At 48.8% G+C, this 13246-nt stretch overlaps 1 protein-coding gene across 2 annotated transcripts in view; it reads left to right on the top strand.

The window, feature by feature from the left end:
• Positions 1 to 92: 92 nt before the first annotated feature.
• The window catches only part of znf423 (zinc finger protein 423), a 129720-nt gene continuing 116566 nt past the window's right edge, over positions 93 to 13246 (top strand). Inside the window, exon 1 of one of the 2 annotated variants that reach the window (XM_015368463.2) lies at positions 93 to 1219. In XM_015368463.2, the coding sequence (XP_015223949.2) occupies positions 1180 to 1219 (40 nt within the window). In that variant the 5' untranslated portion in view covers positions 93 to 1179. The remainder of the gene's footprint in view (positions 1220 to 13246) is intronic. The other variant, XM_015368464.2, reaches the window with a different exon arrangement.

Below are 13246 nucleotides of genomic sequence, written 5' to 3'. Positions count from 1 at the left end.
CGCTGTTGTGCTCTGTAGAAGCTCCATGTTTTGGCCCCGATCTGTGTTTCGAGTCAGGCTGTAATTTCCATGGCTGTCCATGGTTTGGTGCTGTTGGCTCTCTCTGTGTCTGCTCAACCCAGGCTGTGCGGAGCTCCCTGCGGGATCAGAGCGCTCCCCCGCCGGGACCCTACTCTCACATCCTCCTGCTGGGACTCGGCTACATTTCCAGCCAAGCCTGGCTTTATTATGTGTGTCTGCACTGCAGCCCAGCCAGCAGTAGGATCGGGAGGAGGAGGGAAGACGAGAGTCAGGACAAAGAAAAAGGGAGAGAGAGGCTAGCGATCGCAAACATTTTTTAAAGGAATTAAAAAAAGAGGAAAAAAAGAGGGGAAAAACCGAAAACCCAAGAAACAAATGCGGTGCGAAATGCCGATGCCAGTACCACCTTCTGTGAAATAACGCACGGAGGAAGGCTGTCCAAAAGAAACCCGTACTCGGGCTGAAAAAAAAAAAAAGATAATATAGTTCCGATAACTGCACCGGGGAAACAATCTTGGAGGCAGGCTAGTGAATGACGACCACATCATAATAATAAAAAACCGAAAGAAGGCGAAAAAAAAAAAAGGAGAAGAATTACCAGCGAGCTTGTTCAAATTAAATCGCATCTCCGCCTCATTAAGGCAATCTGATTATTGAAACGTCTCGCCAATATTTTTTTTTTTCTCCGCCACGGACGATCAGGTGTGATCCCGTCTGCCTCGCATTTGGCACCCGCTGCCGAAAACTCGGGCTCGCTCGGAGGATTTGCTCCGCCGCCGCCGCCAGCGAGCCGTCGGTCTCCCCCTCCGGAGCTCTTGCGGGGAACAAAAGAACGATACCGTGAGCGCTCTCGCAAAACGACAAGTTATCCGGCGAATTCTACAGGTTGATCTACAACAGCTGCGAAGAACTTGGGAGAGAAATCAGGAAAGGGGGCATCGCGGGTTTTTTTTTTCTCCGTCGGCAACCTTCGTTTTTTTTTCCTCTTTTTTTTTTAAGTGCCACCGGACTGTGTCTAAGCTGAGACTGAAGTTGCCGCATTGCAACAGGCAAAGTGTGTGTGTGTGTGGGGGGGAAACTCAACAACCCGTCTATATGATTTTATTTCGTTAAGAGCGGCAAGTGATAGCAGAAGAGAAGACGACATTTAAGAGGGACATGTCTAGACGAAAGCAGGCCAAACCGCGTTCTGTTAAAGGTAAGAGCCCCCTTTTTTTTTAATGGAGAAAATAAGAAAAAAAATCTCTCACGAGTAGCGGCATGACCAATGAGATTTCACGGCTGAGCTTGGCGGGTAGTGTGAAATTCAATGGTTTAATATCTCCAGTCGTTATTATTGGAGTTATTGTTGCTAGGCTGTCGAAGGCGACACGGTATTAAGACAGACCCGGGCAGCACTTTCACGATTAGTGACGGTTTGTCTTGATTTGTGATTGTGTCTTTAAATTTTACGAAGAGTGATTCTGGTCGTTCCCTTTGCTGAACTTTTTCCCCGGGTCGTGATTCGTGTGCGTTTCTTACTGAACGGTGGGTGTAGATGAAACTGGTGCATTTGCTCTAATTAAAAAAAAAAGGTCGTAATTGCTATATAACTGCTCATAATACGTGGTAACCTAAGCTTTTCTGAGCCCTGTAACCATTATAACAGGCAGTATTAGGACCCTAGTGAGAAAAGGTAGCTAGTATTGAAAAGTTTAACGTTGTTTTAAAATCACCTGAGAATGTTTCTCAGTGCTGACTGGTAAGGGGATTTTTTTTTTTTTGGAGTGTGCGCATTTAATTGGAAAATAGTCCCGGGCTTTGATCATCACCTGCGCTGGACACTCGCAGTTTAAGCTCTGGAGAAGTTTATTCCTGTTTTATTAGAGACGTACGAGAAAGCGGTGAGCTGAAAGATCTGTTTTCTTCTTAAGACCTTTGTGAGGATGTGCTTTTCCTAGGGAAAGCACATGAGGAGCAATTAACTAGGGGGAAGAATCACTTTTCCTGATTTGCACATCCGAGAAGCAAATTACTTCTCAGTGCAAAATCTGCACCACTTCACTTAAAGTACCTGCTGGTTGTTTTAACCCCCTGTAGGTGAATCTCGTCCTGTTTCACTCGGACACTCGCAGTGGTCCCATACTGTACAGTAGTTTCACAGAAGTGGGGAGACCGTGTTGCTGGTCTCTCTCTCGCAAGCACAGGTTGAGATTTTTTGTCTCCAGTCTCAGCCTCACGCAAAGAAGATGCAGCATGTGATGAAGTTACGGAAAATAATTTATTCTGTTTAAAAAAAAAACACTTTTCTGCCGTCGCGTTTCCTTAAAATCTAACCCCGTTCGTAAACGACATCTACATTAGTACATTTGCACGTCTTTTACAAGGTGCATTGCTGTTAATTAACGAGTGGATACACAGTTACCGGTGTGCAAACTGCTACAGGGGCTGTTTCGTTATTTTTTTAGGGAAATAAATATGAACGGTAATAAAGGAAATGCGATTTCGTAAGGCACAACGCGACCCGAAACACCTCCGTGTTGCGTTCAGGCTGGTTCCACGACCTCGCGGAGAATTAGACACGGCCGCAAAAAAATAACTCAAACGTCACTGTCTTCCCTTGACCGCCGATCAGTCCTTTCCGATTAATTAAACCAGGTGTTCTCATCACTCCTGAGGACAGTGCTACGCATTCTGTTTTAATCAACGCTTCCCCGACACTTAATGTGTCAAGTATCAAATGAAATGATTAGAACCCCAAAACATTTTTAACAGTTTTAAGAGGCTGGCAGTTGATGGCATTTTAAAGAAGGGTTTTAATTGGGCTATCACATAACGTTTCACTCGCGTTGGGGCTGTTTGTTGCTAATGCTTATTTCCTGGCTGGGGGTTTTACAATTGTGATCAGTACGTTGAGTTCGTTTCAGAGGATATTGGTGTTAAATAATTATAAACCACTGCCTCGTTTTGTTTAAGAATCACGTTTTTTTTTGCACTCTAATTTTAGGTGTGCATATGCGAATTACCAGTATTCAGTGGAAAGAGTAATTTTTCATCTTGGGCTGCACTGAGTCTAAAGACCCTGTCGCGCGGTGAGAATACACTCGGCTTCATCCTGAAGGAAAGGGCTTTGCCCGAGAGAGCTGGGTTTTCAGTGGACCGACATCAGTGGCGATTAAAAATAACGTGATCTTCTGGAAATTGAAGAGGCTGGTGGCACCGTGACCCCAAATGTCAGCTGCACTCCTGTGGTGTGTTATTCTACAATTTAACCCCAAACTCGCAAAAATCTATTAAGTATTTGAAGAAAGAATGTATGACCCCTCATGTTTTTCTCACTTTTCAGTTCACTCAAGCCAGAACGAACATCTAACTGAGAATCGCAGTGTTTGTCTGCTAGTTGGCTGAGCTGTGGTGTCAATGATCCCAGTGACCTGCCTGCCTGGTTCTGATTCTCCCTGCCAACAGAACTGAGGCTGATTCACTTTGATTTGTGGTGATTCAGACATGTGGTGGTGGGGAAAAAATACGATCTCTGGGGTGTCCAGCGCCCACTTTTATTTTTGCAATCCTATTTGTTCATTTTGTTCTCTTATTTGTGGTGGACTGTGTTGCAGTGCACATCCCAACGCGTTCCTTTGGTGGGATCACCGTTTTCAGAACGGCTTTAGAGGAGATCCAAGCATCCCGCTGGTGAAGTGGCAGTCTGTTGGACACGGGAGGGCGTTGTGGCAAGCTGTCTTGCCTGTAGTAGGAGTCCGATCGGGGTGTTTGGCTCTCAAGTTCACCCGTAAGGCTCGCTGCTTTAGACCTCTGTGCTCGAGATGGTTGCACAAGCACAAGCGTGCTGCCCAGCTGCACAGAGCGTGGCGTCGGTCTTTTCACAAGCAGCCTTCAGGCCCGAAGAGCAGCGCAGCGCTCCCCTTGCAGGAGTCGGGGGATCCAACACGCCGGCCCGTGATTTAGCTGCGATCCCAGAGTTCCTTGCTCTTCCCCCAGTCACATCTGACAGGCCTGTGTTTGGAATTGCAAAGGGACATCTTTTTATTGTCACTTAGTCTTTGGCAGCCGGGTGCAAATTTCATTGGTCAATGGTCTGTTATAAATGGGTAAGTGGATTACCACAGGCCTATTGAACTGAAATTGGTGCCAGGAGGTGGGCTTTTTCCTCAGTGCAGTTTGAGCTGTTCCGGGCTGTCTCTCTCCCTTTCTCTCTCTCTCTGCTGCACACTTGCTCTCCAGGTTTTTCTCCTGGCCTGTGCGGTTGTGCAGCAGTGAACCGGCTGGGCAAACCCAGCTCGTCTCGGGTTTTGGGCTGTCGACTGGCTAAATGAAGGGCTTGAAGAGAACATGGCGCCCAGTCCAAGGCATTTCGTTCCGAGCTGCTCAGCTTTGTGAATGGTTTTGATCCGAGACGCCACTGGTCCGGAATTGGCCACTGGTGGACGATCGGATGCAGTCCGGCACAGCCTGGAATTTAGGAATCCGGAGTCGCCGGCTGCGACCGGTCACCGTTGGGCAGAGGGCTTCCAGATTCCGGGTTCGACTCCTGTGTCTTTCCTCCCTTGCCGCGCAGGCGCTGCGTGTCTGTGCCCCAGACGCCGCGGCTGGTTCCCGGGCGCTGCTGGGGTTGAACTCGTTTCTCCCCTCTGTGCCTGTTGGGTCCCGAGCCGCCAAGTCAGCGCTTCCATCAGACGGAAACCTTGCTGCAGCGTGTCTGCCTCTGTGCAGTCGAGCGTGAGCTGTGTTGATCGACTCGCTCCTGACGGTATTTGTCCTGTATGGATATACGGCCTGCTTGGCACCGAAGCCAGAGCAGGACTCCTGGCGCTTGGGCACGGACGGCCCCCTGTGCCTTTCAGAGGGGGCCCTCTGCCCTCCTGCAGCGCTGTGCCATACCCCACAGCGACCCCTACAGGGGGGGCCCGGCGCAGGCTCCAGCCCTCCCCCGCAGCTGGCCCCTGCCAACTGCCCATCTCTTATCTGCAGCCTGCCGGGTAGCTGGGGCGGCCGGATCTGTGCCTGTCGGGGAGCTGGCTTGTGTGCTGTGCCATGGCAGCAGCTCGGCACGAGGGGCGTCTCAGCGCTCCGGACTTACCCGGCTGGAACGGCGCTTCCTCCTCCGGTTCCGGAGAGAAGGGGCACAGTGGTGGCTGTCCTGCTATTAATCCCCCCCAGCTCCCTCCACAGCTCCTTATTCCAAGCTGGGAGTCTCAGAATCTGGGATCGTAGAGCGGGATTCTGGAGGATTAAAACCTGACCGTGCAAATCCGCGTTCTTATTCCCAAGCAGTGGTGGAATGAGGATTTCAGGGCCTGCTGCCACTCCAGATGTTTTGGCGATCTATGTTTTTTTTTTTATCGGGGATCAATGGGATAAACGCAGTGTGATGGCTGAGTGTTTCTGTCATGATGTGTGATGGACTTTTATTAGTGGGGTTCTCTCCAGCTCTGTCCTCGAAGGGTCCCAGTCCCCCCTGTACAACCTGAGATGACCCACACCCCCCTCCAGAAAAACCTGCAACAGGCAGAGAGAAGCCAGCCGCCCCCACCCACCCCCAGTACCAGTACCAGTACCGGCTCCAGCAGTCAGCAGTCAGGTGACAGTGCAGATGGTTTAGATCTTCAGAGGGGCGTTGAGAAACGAGGCCCAGGCGCTTGCAGGTGCCCCTCGTGGCGGCTCTCTCTGAGTGCTCAGGACTCCAGGCCCCCAGCACCAAGGCTGGATCCGAACCGTGAGGAAGGAGGCGAATGAGCCATTCCTGTATTTGAAGTCTGCCCTGCTGAAGGCCTCTCCTGCCCCTCCATCTGTCCTGGGGGGCACGGAGCCCTGCCCCCGACCCTCTGTGTGACCCCCGCTGAACCCGGGGGGTCCCTCTGACCCCAGAGCAGGGAGCAGAGCTCTCCATTGGTCATTGGTCAGCCGCAGACCTGCGGGGGGAGGGGGGTCGAGGGGGGCTGCTGTCCTGTGCTCTGGCTACTTCCGGTGGCACCAGGACTCGGCGGAAAACAAACCTTCACCCTCCGCCGTCAGAGACCGGAGAAGCTTCCCAGCGTTAATCAGATTCACTGATTAAAAAAAAAAGAAAAGCAGCGTATTGCCACTTTTGTTTACGCGTTTAAGGCAAGACCTGCGTGTTCCGCGGGTGTAGTTTTTCCGAAGTCGTCTTTATGGAAGGATTGCTAATTTGCAGTTTATCAATCACGTAACCAATTTTTGTGTGTGGAATGACTTTTAAACACATTTATCAGGGAGTGCTTTCTATTTTTGTTACCCTTAGTTTCGTTCACACACAAGCAGGGCGATTAATCAGAGGCGGGCCCGGTTGGTTCCGGTCCAGAGCAGAGTGACTTTCAGTGGGTTGGTGTTCGGTGTGCGGCGTGTCTTTACAGCGCATCCGACCCGAACTTCAGACTGTAGGCGCTTAAAAATGAAGTGACCTCTATTTGTTTATGGACGTGATTAAGATCGGACTGTTGCGCCTTCGCCCAGCGAACGCAGGAACGCAAACCCGTCTAGCGCGTTATTTTCTAGTCTGTCGTCTCCTGCTCTCGTAGTGCGTTTCAAACAATTCTTCTCACACGGAGTGTGTATTTCCGAGAAGAGTGTTAAAGGTTAAATTGCTTAAGATGCTATTCTTTAACCCTCATTTGTAAAGTTTATTTAGAGGAATTTCACATCTGAGAACGATTTCTATTCTAACCGCCGCAAGTGCAAGATTGAAAGTGTCGCCATCAGTCTTGTAAAGGGCTTGTTAATTGCTTCATGGATGCTTTGTTTTGACAAAGCTGCCTAAAAATGTCATAAATATTTTGCCGCCCGGATCCGTATTTACAGCCTATCACCGATGCAGAAGTAAATAGGGGGCATTTGTGTATTATAACAACTCAGAAACGCTGCTGTACGTGTGTAAGGAAGTGTGGGTTTGTTTTGTTTAACATTTCCGATTATCCGGAATATTAGATGTACTTTTCTGAAGGCACGTTGTTGTTTTTATGGGTTAAAAAACAACGCCGGGATTTTCAGAGCGACACCACAGCTGTTGTCCGTGTGATGATTTTTTTTAAAAATAAACGTACAAAGTAGAGGTGCTCTCATAACTAATAAAAGAGACGAAGCCTTTGCTAATGATTGTGAAAAACTCCGATCGATTATTAGTGTACGTTGTTAAGGCAGAATGACAGGCCTGCTGACAGCAGCTTATGTGCAACACCGTATAACGGTAATTACATGTTCTCGGAATAGGGGGAAATACTAATTAGTTTTTAGGCCAGAGTTATTTCTTTATATATTTTGTTTTCTGTTTAATAGCGGTGCAGGAGCAGGTGAGCTGTGAGGAAAGTCTGAGGCGGTTTGGCCGGCTGTGCAGGCCGGCGGCCCGGGGAGCGCTGTGCGACGGTACCTGTGGCCCCGGGCCGGCCCGCCTGGCGTGCGGACCGTGAGCCGGGGGCGGCGCCCAGTGCAGCTTTCTGCCTCGCCCTGAGAAGAGGCTCGGTAACTTCTAAATCGATCAAAGGCGTGAAGCCGCCTGTTTGTTTCCTCTCTTCTGTGGCTCAAACCTCAGCCGTACACCGAGGCTTTTGACTTAAAAAAAAGAGTGGTTTTCACCGCGGCCTTCGCCTTTCAGAGAGGGGCTGTTCGCAAGCTGAAGTCAGCCGCTATTCTGATTCCCCCCTCCATTCAGTTTCAGAGTCTAAAAGCAAGCACCCCCTGCAACGCCAATGATCATGTTAAAACACGCAAACAGTGGGTTTAAAGGACAATTAACGTCACTTCCCATGACAGGACAATAAAAGGTTTTTGGTAACGGCATTTAAAAACACGCGTTCAGTGCGTCTCTTGGATTCGGTTTGCTTTTTGCCTCTCAGTTCGACAGAACACGTCTTTTCAAACGCGCTTTCTCGCCGGGCTGTGCAGGAATGCGTGACTTTAATACCTGCAGAATCGAAGCTAGCCGGGGGCTATTAGTCGGCTGCAGCCTACAACCTACACCTGAAGAAGGCTTCACAGCCGAAACGTTGTGTTTCTCTCTACTCTTTTCAGCATGGAATAAACCTGTTACTTGTTCCTTTACAACCTACAGTACTTGCAGTTATTGAACAGAGAGAGCGAAAATGGTGAACACGCACGGATTGTTCTTTGCAATAGTGAACCTGATATAAAAAAACCCAATTTATTGTGTTTATAAGAAGTTATTAGCATTTCTTAATATGCAGTCTCGTGTCGTTATGCCGTTTAACACGTCTTAATCATTTTAGAACTTTTATTGCTGGGCTAGATGAACGTCCCCCCTACAGCAGTGAAATAGCAGCAGCGTGTACACTGTCAAAATGCCGCTGGTTTCTGCTGTATGCGTGCGTCCGACGAATGTATCCGAAGTCAGTGCGTTAGAAACACGTCCTGAATTCGGCACAAAAGTATGGGAGGCCACGCATTGAGTGGTTTACACGTCATGACAACGCAGACACACAAGTGGAGTAACAGAAGCGCAGTACAAGTGCTCCTGCCACATGGTGTAGAGGCGGCTGGCAGGTGAGTGACTGGGTGCAGCCACTGGTTAAGGTGCTGGAAGTGAAACCTCACTGAGTCGGTGTCTGTTAAAACACGTATGTATACATCTATAAATATTTTAAGTTCAGTTGTCGCTGTGTAGACTCAGTAGTATATTGATGCATCTCCTGAGATTAAGGGAGGATGGGACAGGGATGGAAACCCTCACTCATGTTCTTTGCTTGATCGCATGCGGGTTGTGTGTAAAAGGGTTTCGCTGCTGAGGCTGTAAAACCCGCAGAGGAACAGGTTCTTGTTAGCTACGTACTTTGGGAGTTTCAACATCCCCCCCCCTTTTTCTGCGATCTTGGCACAGAGAAGTAGTTTCCCGAAGGCAGCTCTCCGTTCTCTGAGGGGGAGAGGGCCGCCCCGCGTCACAAAGCGCGGGATTCTGTCTTGAATTCCGAACCGAAACCGGGCCGTGAAGCAGCCTGAGATGCCTGGTCCCAACCACGAGCACACTCTGCTCGGGCTCGGGAAAGATGGCCTCCTGGTCGGCGACGGGCCACTCTCCTCCGTGGTTTAGGAGAGGTGCTTCCGGAGTTAGGACAGGACTGCGGTGCTGGGCCAGCCCTCTGTGTCCTGAGGGGCGGCTCGGACACTGGGCTGTCTGTCCTCCGGCTCTGTCCTCTGTCCTCCTGCCAAGCCCTGACGCAGGCAGTGCCTCATTGCTGGGGAAGAATCGTCTGTGTTGAGCTGCACCCCAGGAGGGCCGGACGCCAGGCGCCCTCCCCCCCCCGGCGTGGGGCAAAGGCCATGAGAGAGCAGGCGCCGGTGAAATCTCCAAAACGTGCGTTTGGGTTGGCGCGCAGGTGGACTCGTCTCGTTGCGAGGAAAAAAAAACCCCCACGCAGCTGCAAAATAACCTGGCGTGAATTTCAGAGTGCTGTCTGAGAGAGCTTCTGACAGGCATCGTTATACACCGAGATGTGTTTTCCATGCTCCCTGGGTCTCAGCGGTGGAGGTGAACGGAGGGGGGAGAAACTGCCCCCCCCCCCACACTTTTTATTTATTCTTTCCTGCGCTTCTCTCCCCTAATAAATGCTTTATGTCACCATCAAACATCAAGAGTCCGACCTGGGAAGGGAGAGAGGAGGGCGAAGTGAAAGAGCATAGGAAATACTAGTGCTACAGGGTTTTCGAGAGCGTGTTGTTGACGGATGGTTCTAAAAAATGTATCGTTTTTTTTCTCGGCGCCTCTTTGCTGTTTCAGTAAGCAGCTCTGTGATGGGGCCGACTGCAGTCCACATGGAGTGTGCCGAGGAGTCAAACTGCCACTCCAGTAGATGCAGCACACTGATAAACAATCGCAGTCGCTGACGGCGGGTCAAGACTGCTGTCCTAATGAACGCAAATAACGCGCCGTCGTCCCGCTGATATTTTTAGGATTGAATGAAGCGAGCTCTCCTGGCTGACCTTGAAATACCTCCCGCGTTTGAAGTTCGGTGCGTGCAGCAGCTGCGAGACCGAGCCTCCTTCTGGAGAAACGTCTGTTTCGGCGAAGGACCGATGGAATGACTGCAAATCCCACTTTTGCTGTTGTGGGCGGTACCGACACGGTAGACCTTTTAAACTTCGATTTCTCGTGTAAATGCAAGCTTCGAAAAGGAAAAGGAACCCTGCTACCTTGAAATGTTCATGTTGCATTCACCCCCTCCCTCCCCAAAGAAAATGAACGAGACCATTTTTGCAAAACTGTACTGGTTAAAAAGATTTTCACTGTTCTGTTGCAGTGGCAGGTCTAGGAGGGAGAAAAAAGCATTTGCCCTTCACAAAGCAATGAGGTGACAAAGGAGCACCTTAAAAGCCTTTTTTGCGACATTCGCTTTCTTCAAAAACCTGTAACAAAAGTGTTAAATAGGCCGCTTCACAAAGAGCTCGACTCTAGTGGCTAATCTTTCTCTGGTGCTGTCGAAAGCAGCAAAGCTGCTTTAGAAGTGTTTGCCATAATGCCTAATCAAATCTGTATCAACTCAATAATGCTTATGCGTGAAATTGGTGTCTGAAGTGAAAAGGCAGCCCCAGTCTGTAGTACAGGATAAGGCAATTAAGTTCGCCCATCCTTTTTCCAGCAGATACTGTTGCTAATGCACAGTGGCATGTGAGCTATTCTAATTTGCCATTGTGGATGTGCGACTTCATTTTCTTTTTTTTAATCGTTCATTCATTTAAGTTTGGTCATTGGTTAAAGGTTTACTCCAGTGGTGTCTATTTCGGGATCGTCCCCAGACGCCAAGTAATCTTCAGAGGCGGTCTTGTTCCTTGGTAGGTCACAAGCGTCGAATGTGTTTTTTTTTTTCTGGGATTGTTTTCCAGTCAAAGGAAAAGAAGTCAACAGAGCATAAATCTCTTCTGTCTCCAGTCCGATTCCTCCTCTGATCCCATCACACAGCAGAATATAATTACGATGTTATCCTGCTCCTGGTGATGGGAACCTGCATTTCGGTTAATGGCAATGGAAGGCATCTGATGTGATCTAACAGTCTCTGTCCTTTTCTGTACCGACGGCAGGAACGTTTAAACTGTTTTTTTCTCCTCTCTGTACTGATAGACCCTAGAGGGAGGAGAGGAGCGAAAAGCAAATTTTTTTCAGATCTAAGTCCCTTTAAACTTGAAAATAACAATTCCTATGTACATACACTGAGAGGCATAAAAAATGAAACAAAGGAGTTTTGGAAGCAATAGCATCTGTTTTTAGTCTCTTGGTGTGTTTATATACAAGAACAGTATATAAACTGTTCTTGTATATAAAGGGGAAAGTTGCTTAAAATCAATTACAGTTACACACTGCTGGTGGAAGGGATTATGATTTAAAATTAATGAGGTTGGGGGAAGATTTCTAAGAACTCACCGTGATCCGTGTAGCGTATGTGGATGGTTACTATGCAAATTACCTGTTGAAATCAATTTCCTCCAGTCTTTCTGTAAAAAGTACTGGGTTACACAAGAAACCCGCACGTGTTCTGGATTAATTTTGAACTCTCCAAACAGTGTGCGGTTTAAAAACGCACTTGTTGCTCCGGTGCACGTCGTTAAAAGTTGGTGGTGGTAGGCGAGCTGTTAGCAGGGTATCGGAGAATTCATGTGAGTTCTTTAGCAGCGAGAGCGAGGTAATGCAGCTGCTGAACGCGCCGACCGAGATGAAGCAGGAGGAAGAAGAGAGCATTGACTTAGCACCCAGGGCCTTCCTGAGGAAATGCCTTTTGACGACAGGAGAAAGAAACGCATCTCCGTGCCAAAAGGCTGCGTGACGTATGTGTACGTATGTTTATTCACTCCATTGCTATTCTTAAAAAGCCACGTGAATCCTACACAGAGATCTCCGCCGTGGTTTTTTTTTAAAAAAGGAAATTTGCAGAATTCACCAGAGTGGAAGCACTGGAACTGGAAGCTCATGTTGAGGTCTGGATGCTCTTCTTTGTTCCACAGTGCAGACGGAACAACTGCACTCTAACATCATTGCTGTGGCCTAGTTTCAGGGGGAGAGTAGTTTCCGGTGTCCCGAGCTGGAAGTCCAGATGTGTGTGTGGTCATCTGGGCAGGCGGATAGTGTCCGATACACAGGTTGAATGGAATCGGGCTTCAGAACTACCAGAGATGGTCCAATCAGACACTTCACATGGACCTGCTGCTGTGCTGCACTGAGGGAGGGGGACCAGGGGGTGTCCTGCAGCCAGTAGGATCCCTGTGAGTCCACAGAGGTTTTATTTCTGGCTGACTTGTATAATAAGTGGCTTATCTGGCTGGATCGATTGTGCTGATGCTAACCCTCAGAACCAAAGCCACACGGGTCATTCAACGTGTACTGTAGGCGCTGTCTCTAGCTTGCGCTGAGGAGCAGCTCACAATTCCAAACTGGGACCTGACAGCACCCACAGAAAGTCTGCACCCCCCCTTGAAACTCTCCCATTTTACTGTGTCAGTGCCTCGGCGTTTCACGCATTTTAAAGAGCTTCTTTCTCTTGTCCACACTTTTATAAGGACAAAAAGGATATATCAAAAATACAAAACTGAGATATACATCTCCATCCCCATGAGTTAATATGTGGTGGAAGCACCTTCAGCAGCAGTTACAGCCGTGAGTCTGTTGGGATAGGTCTTCACCAACTCTGCACACCTGCAGTTTATTGTGTGTGGATGTTCTTTATAAAGCCTTTCAAGCTCGCTCACATTCCATGTGGAATGTTGCGGCAGGACTTGAAGATTGAAATTTTGGATTGGATTTAGCTCAGGACTCTGACTGGGCCACTTGCTGACATTTACCTGTTTGGTCCTTAGCCACTCAGGTGTAGCTTGAGCTCTTTGGGTCGATGTCAGTTGAAAGGTGAAGTCCTGTCCTGGTTTGAGCTTCTTGCAGAAGGCAGCAAGTTTTCCTCATGGACTTTTCCGCACTTTGCTCCATTCATTTTCCCTCCTATCCTGACAAGTGCTCCAGTCCCTGCCTGTGAGAAACATCCCCATAACATGATGCTGCCACCACTATGCTGGTTAGTAGGGATGGTGTTCTGTGGGTGATGCACTGTGCTGGATTTGCACCAGCCCTGATGCTCTGCACTGAGGTACCAAAGTTTCACTCCCCCAAACACTCAAGAAAACACAAATTAACATTTGTGGAGTTCTGGGGATATTATTGTCACACGCACACTGTGAGTAGTTTTGGCTATATAAAGCTGTAGCTCTTTCAAAGTTGCCAATG

The sequence above is a fragment of the Lepisosteus oculatus genome, chromosome 20 (genome assembly GCF_040954835.1).
Source record: "Lepisosteus oculatus isolate fLepOcu1 chromosome 20, fLepOcu1.hap2, whole genome shotgun sequence".
NCBI lineage: Eukaryota > Metazoa > Chordata > Actinopteri > Semionotiformes > Lepisosteidae > Lepisosteus > Lepisosteus oculatus.
The sequence above is the reverse complement of the archived record's forward strand: the minus strand, read 5'-3'. Positions and strand labels throughout refer to the sequence as shown.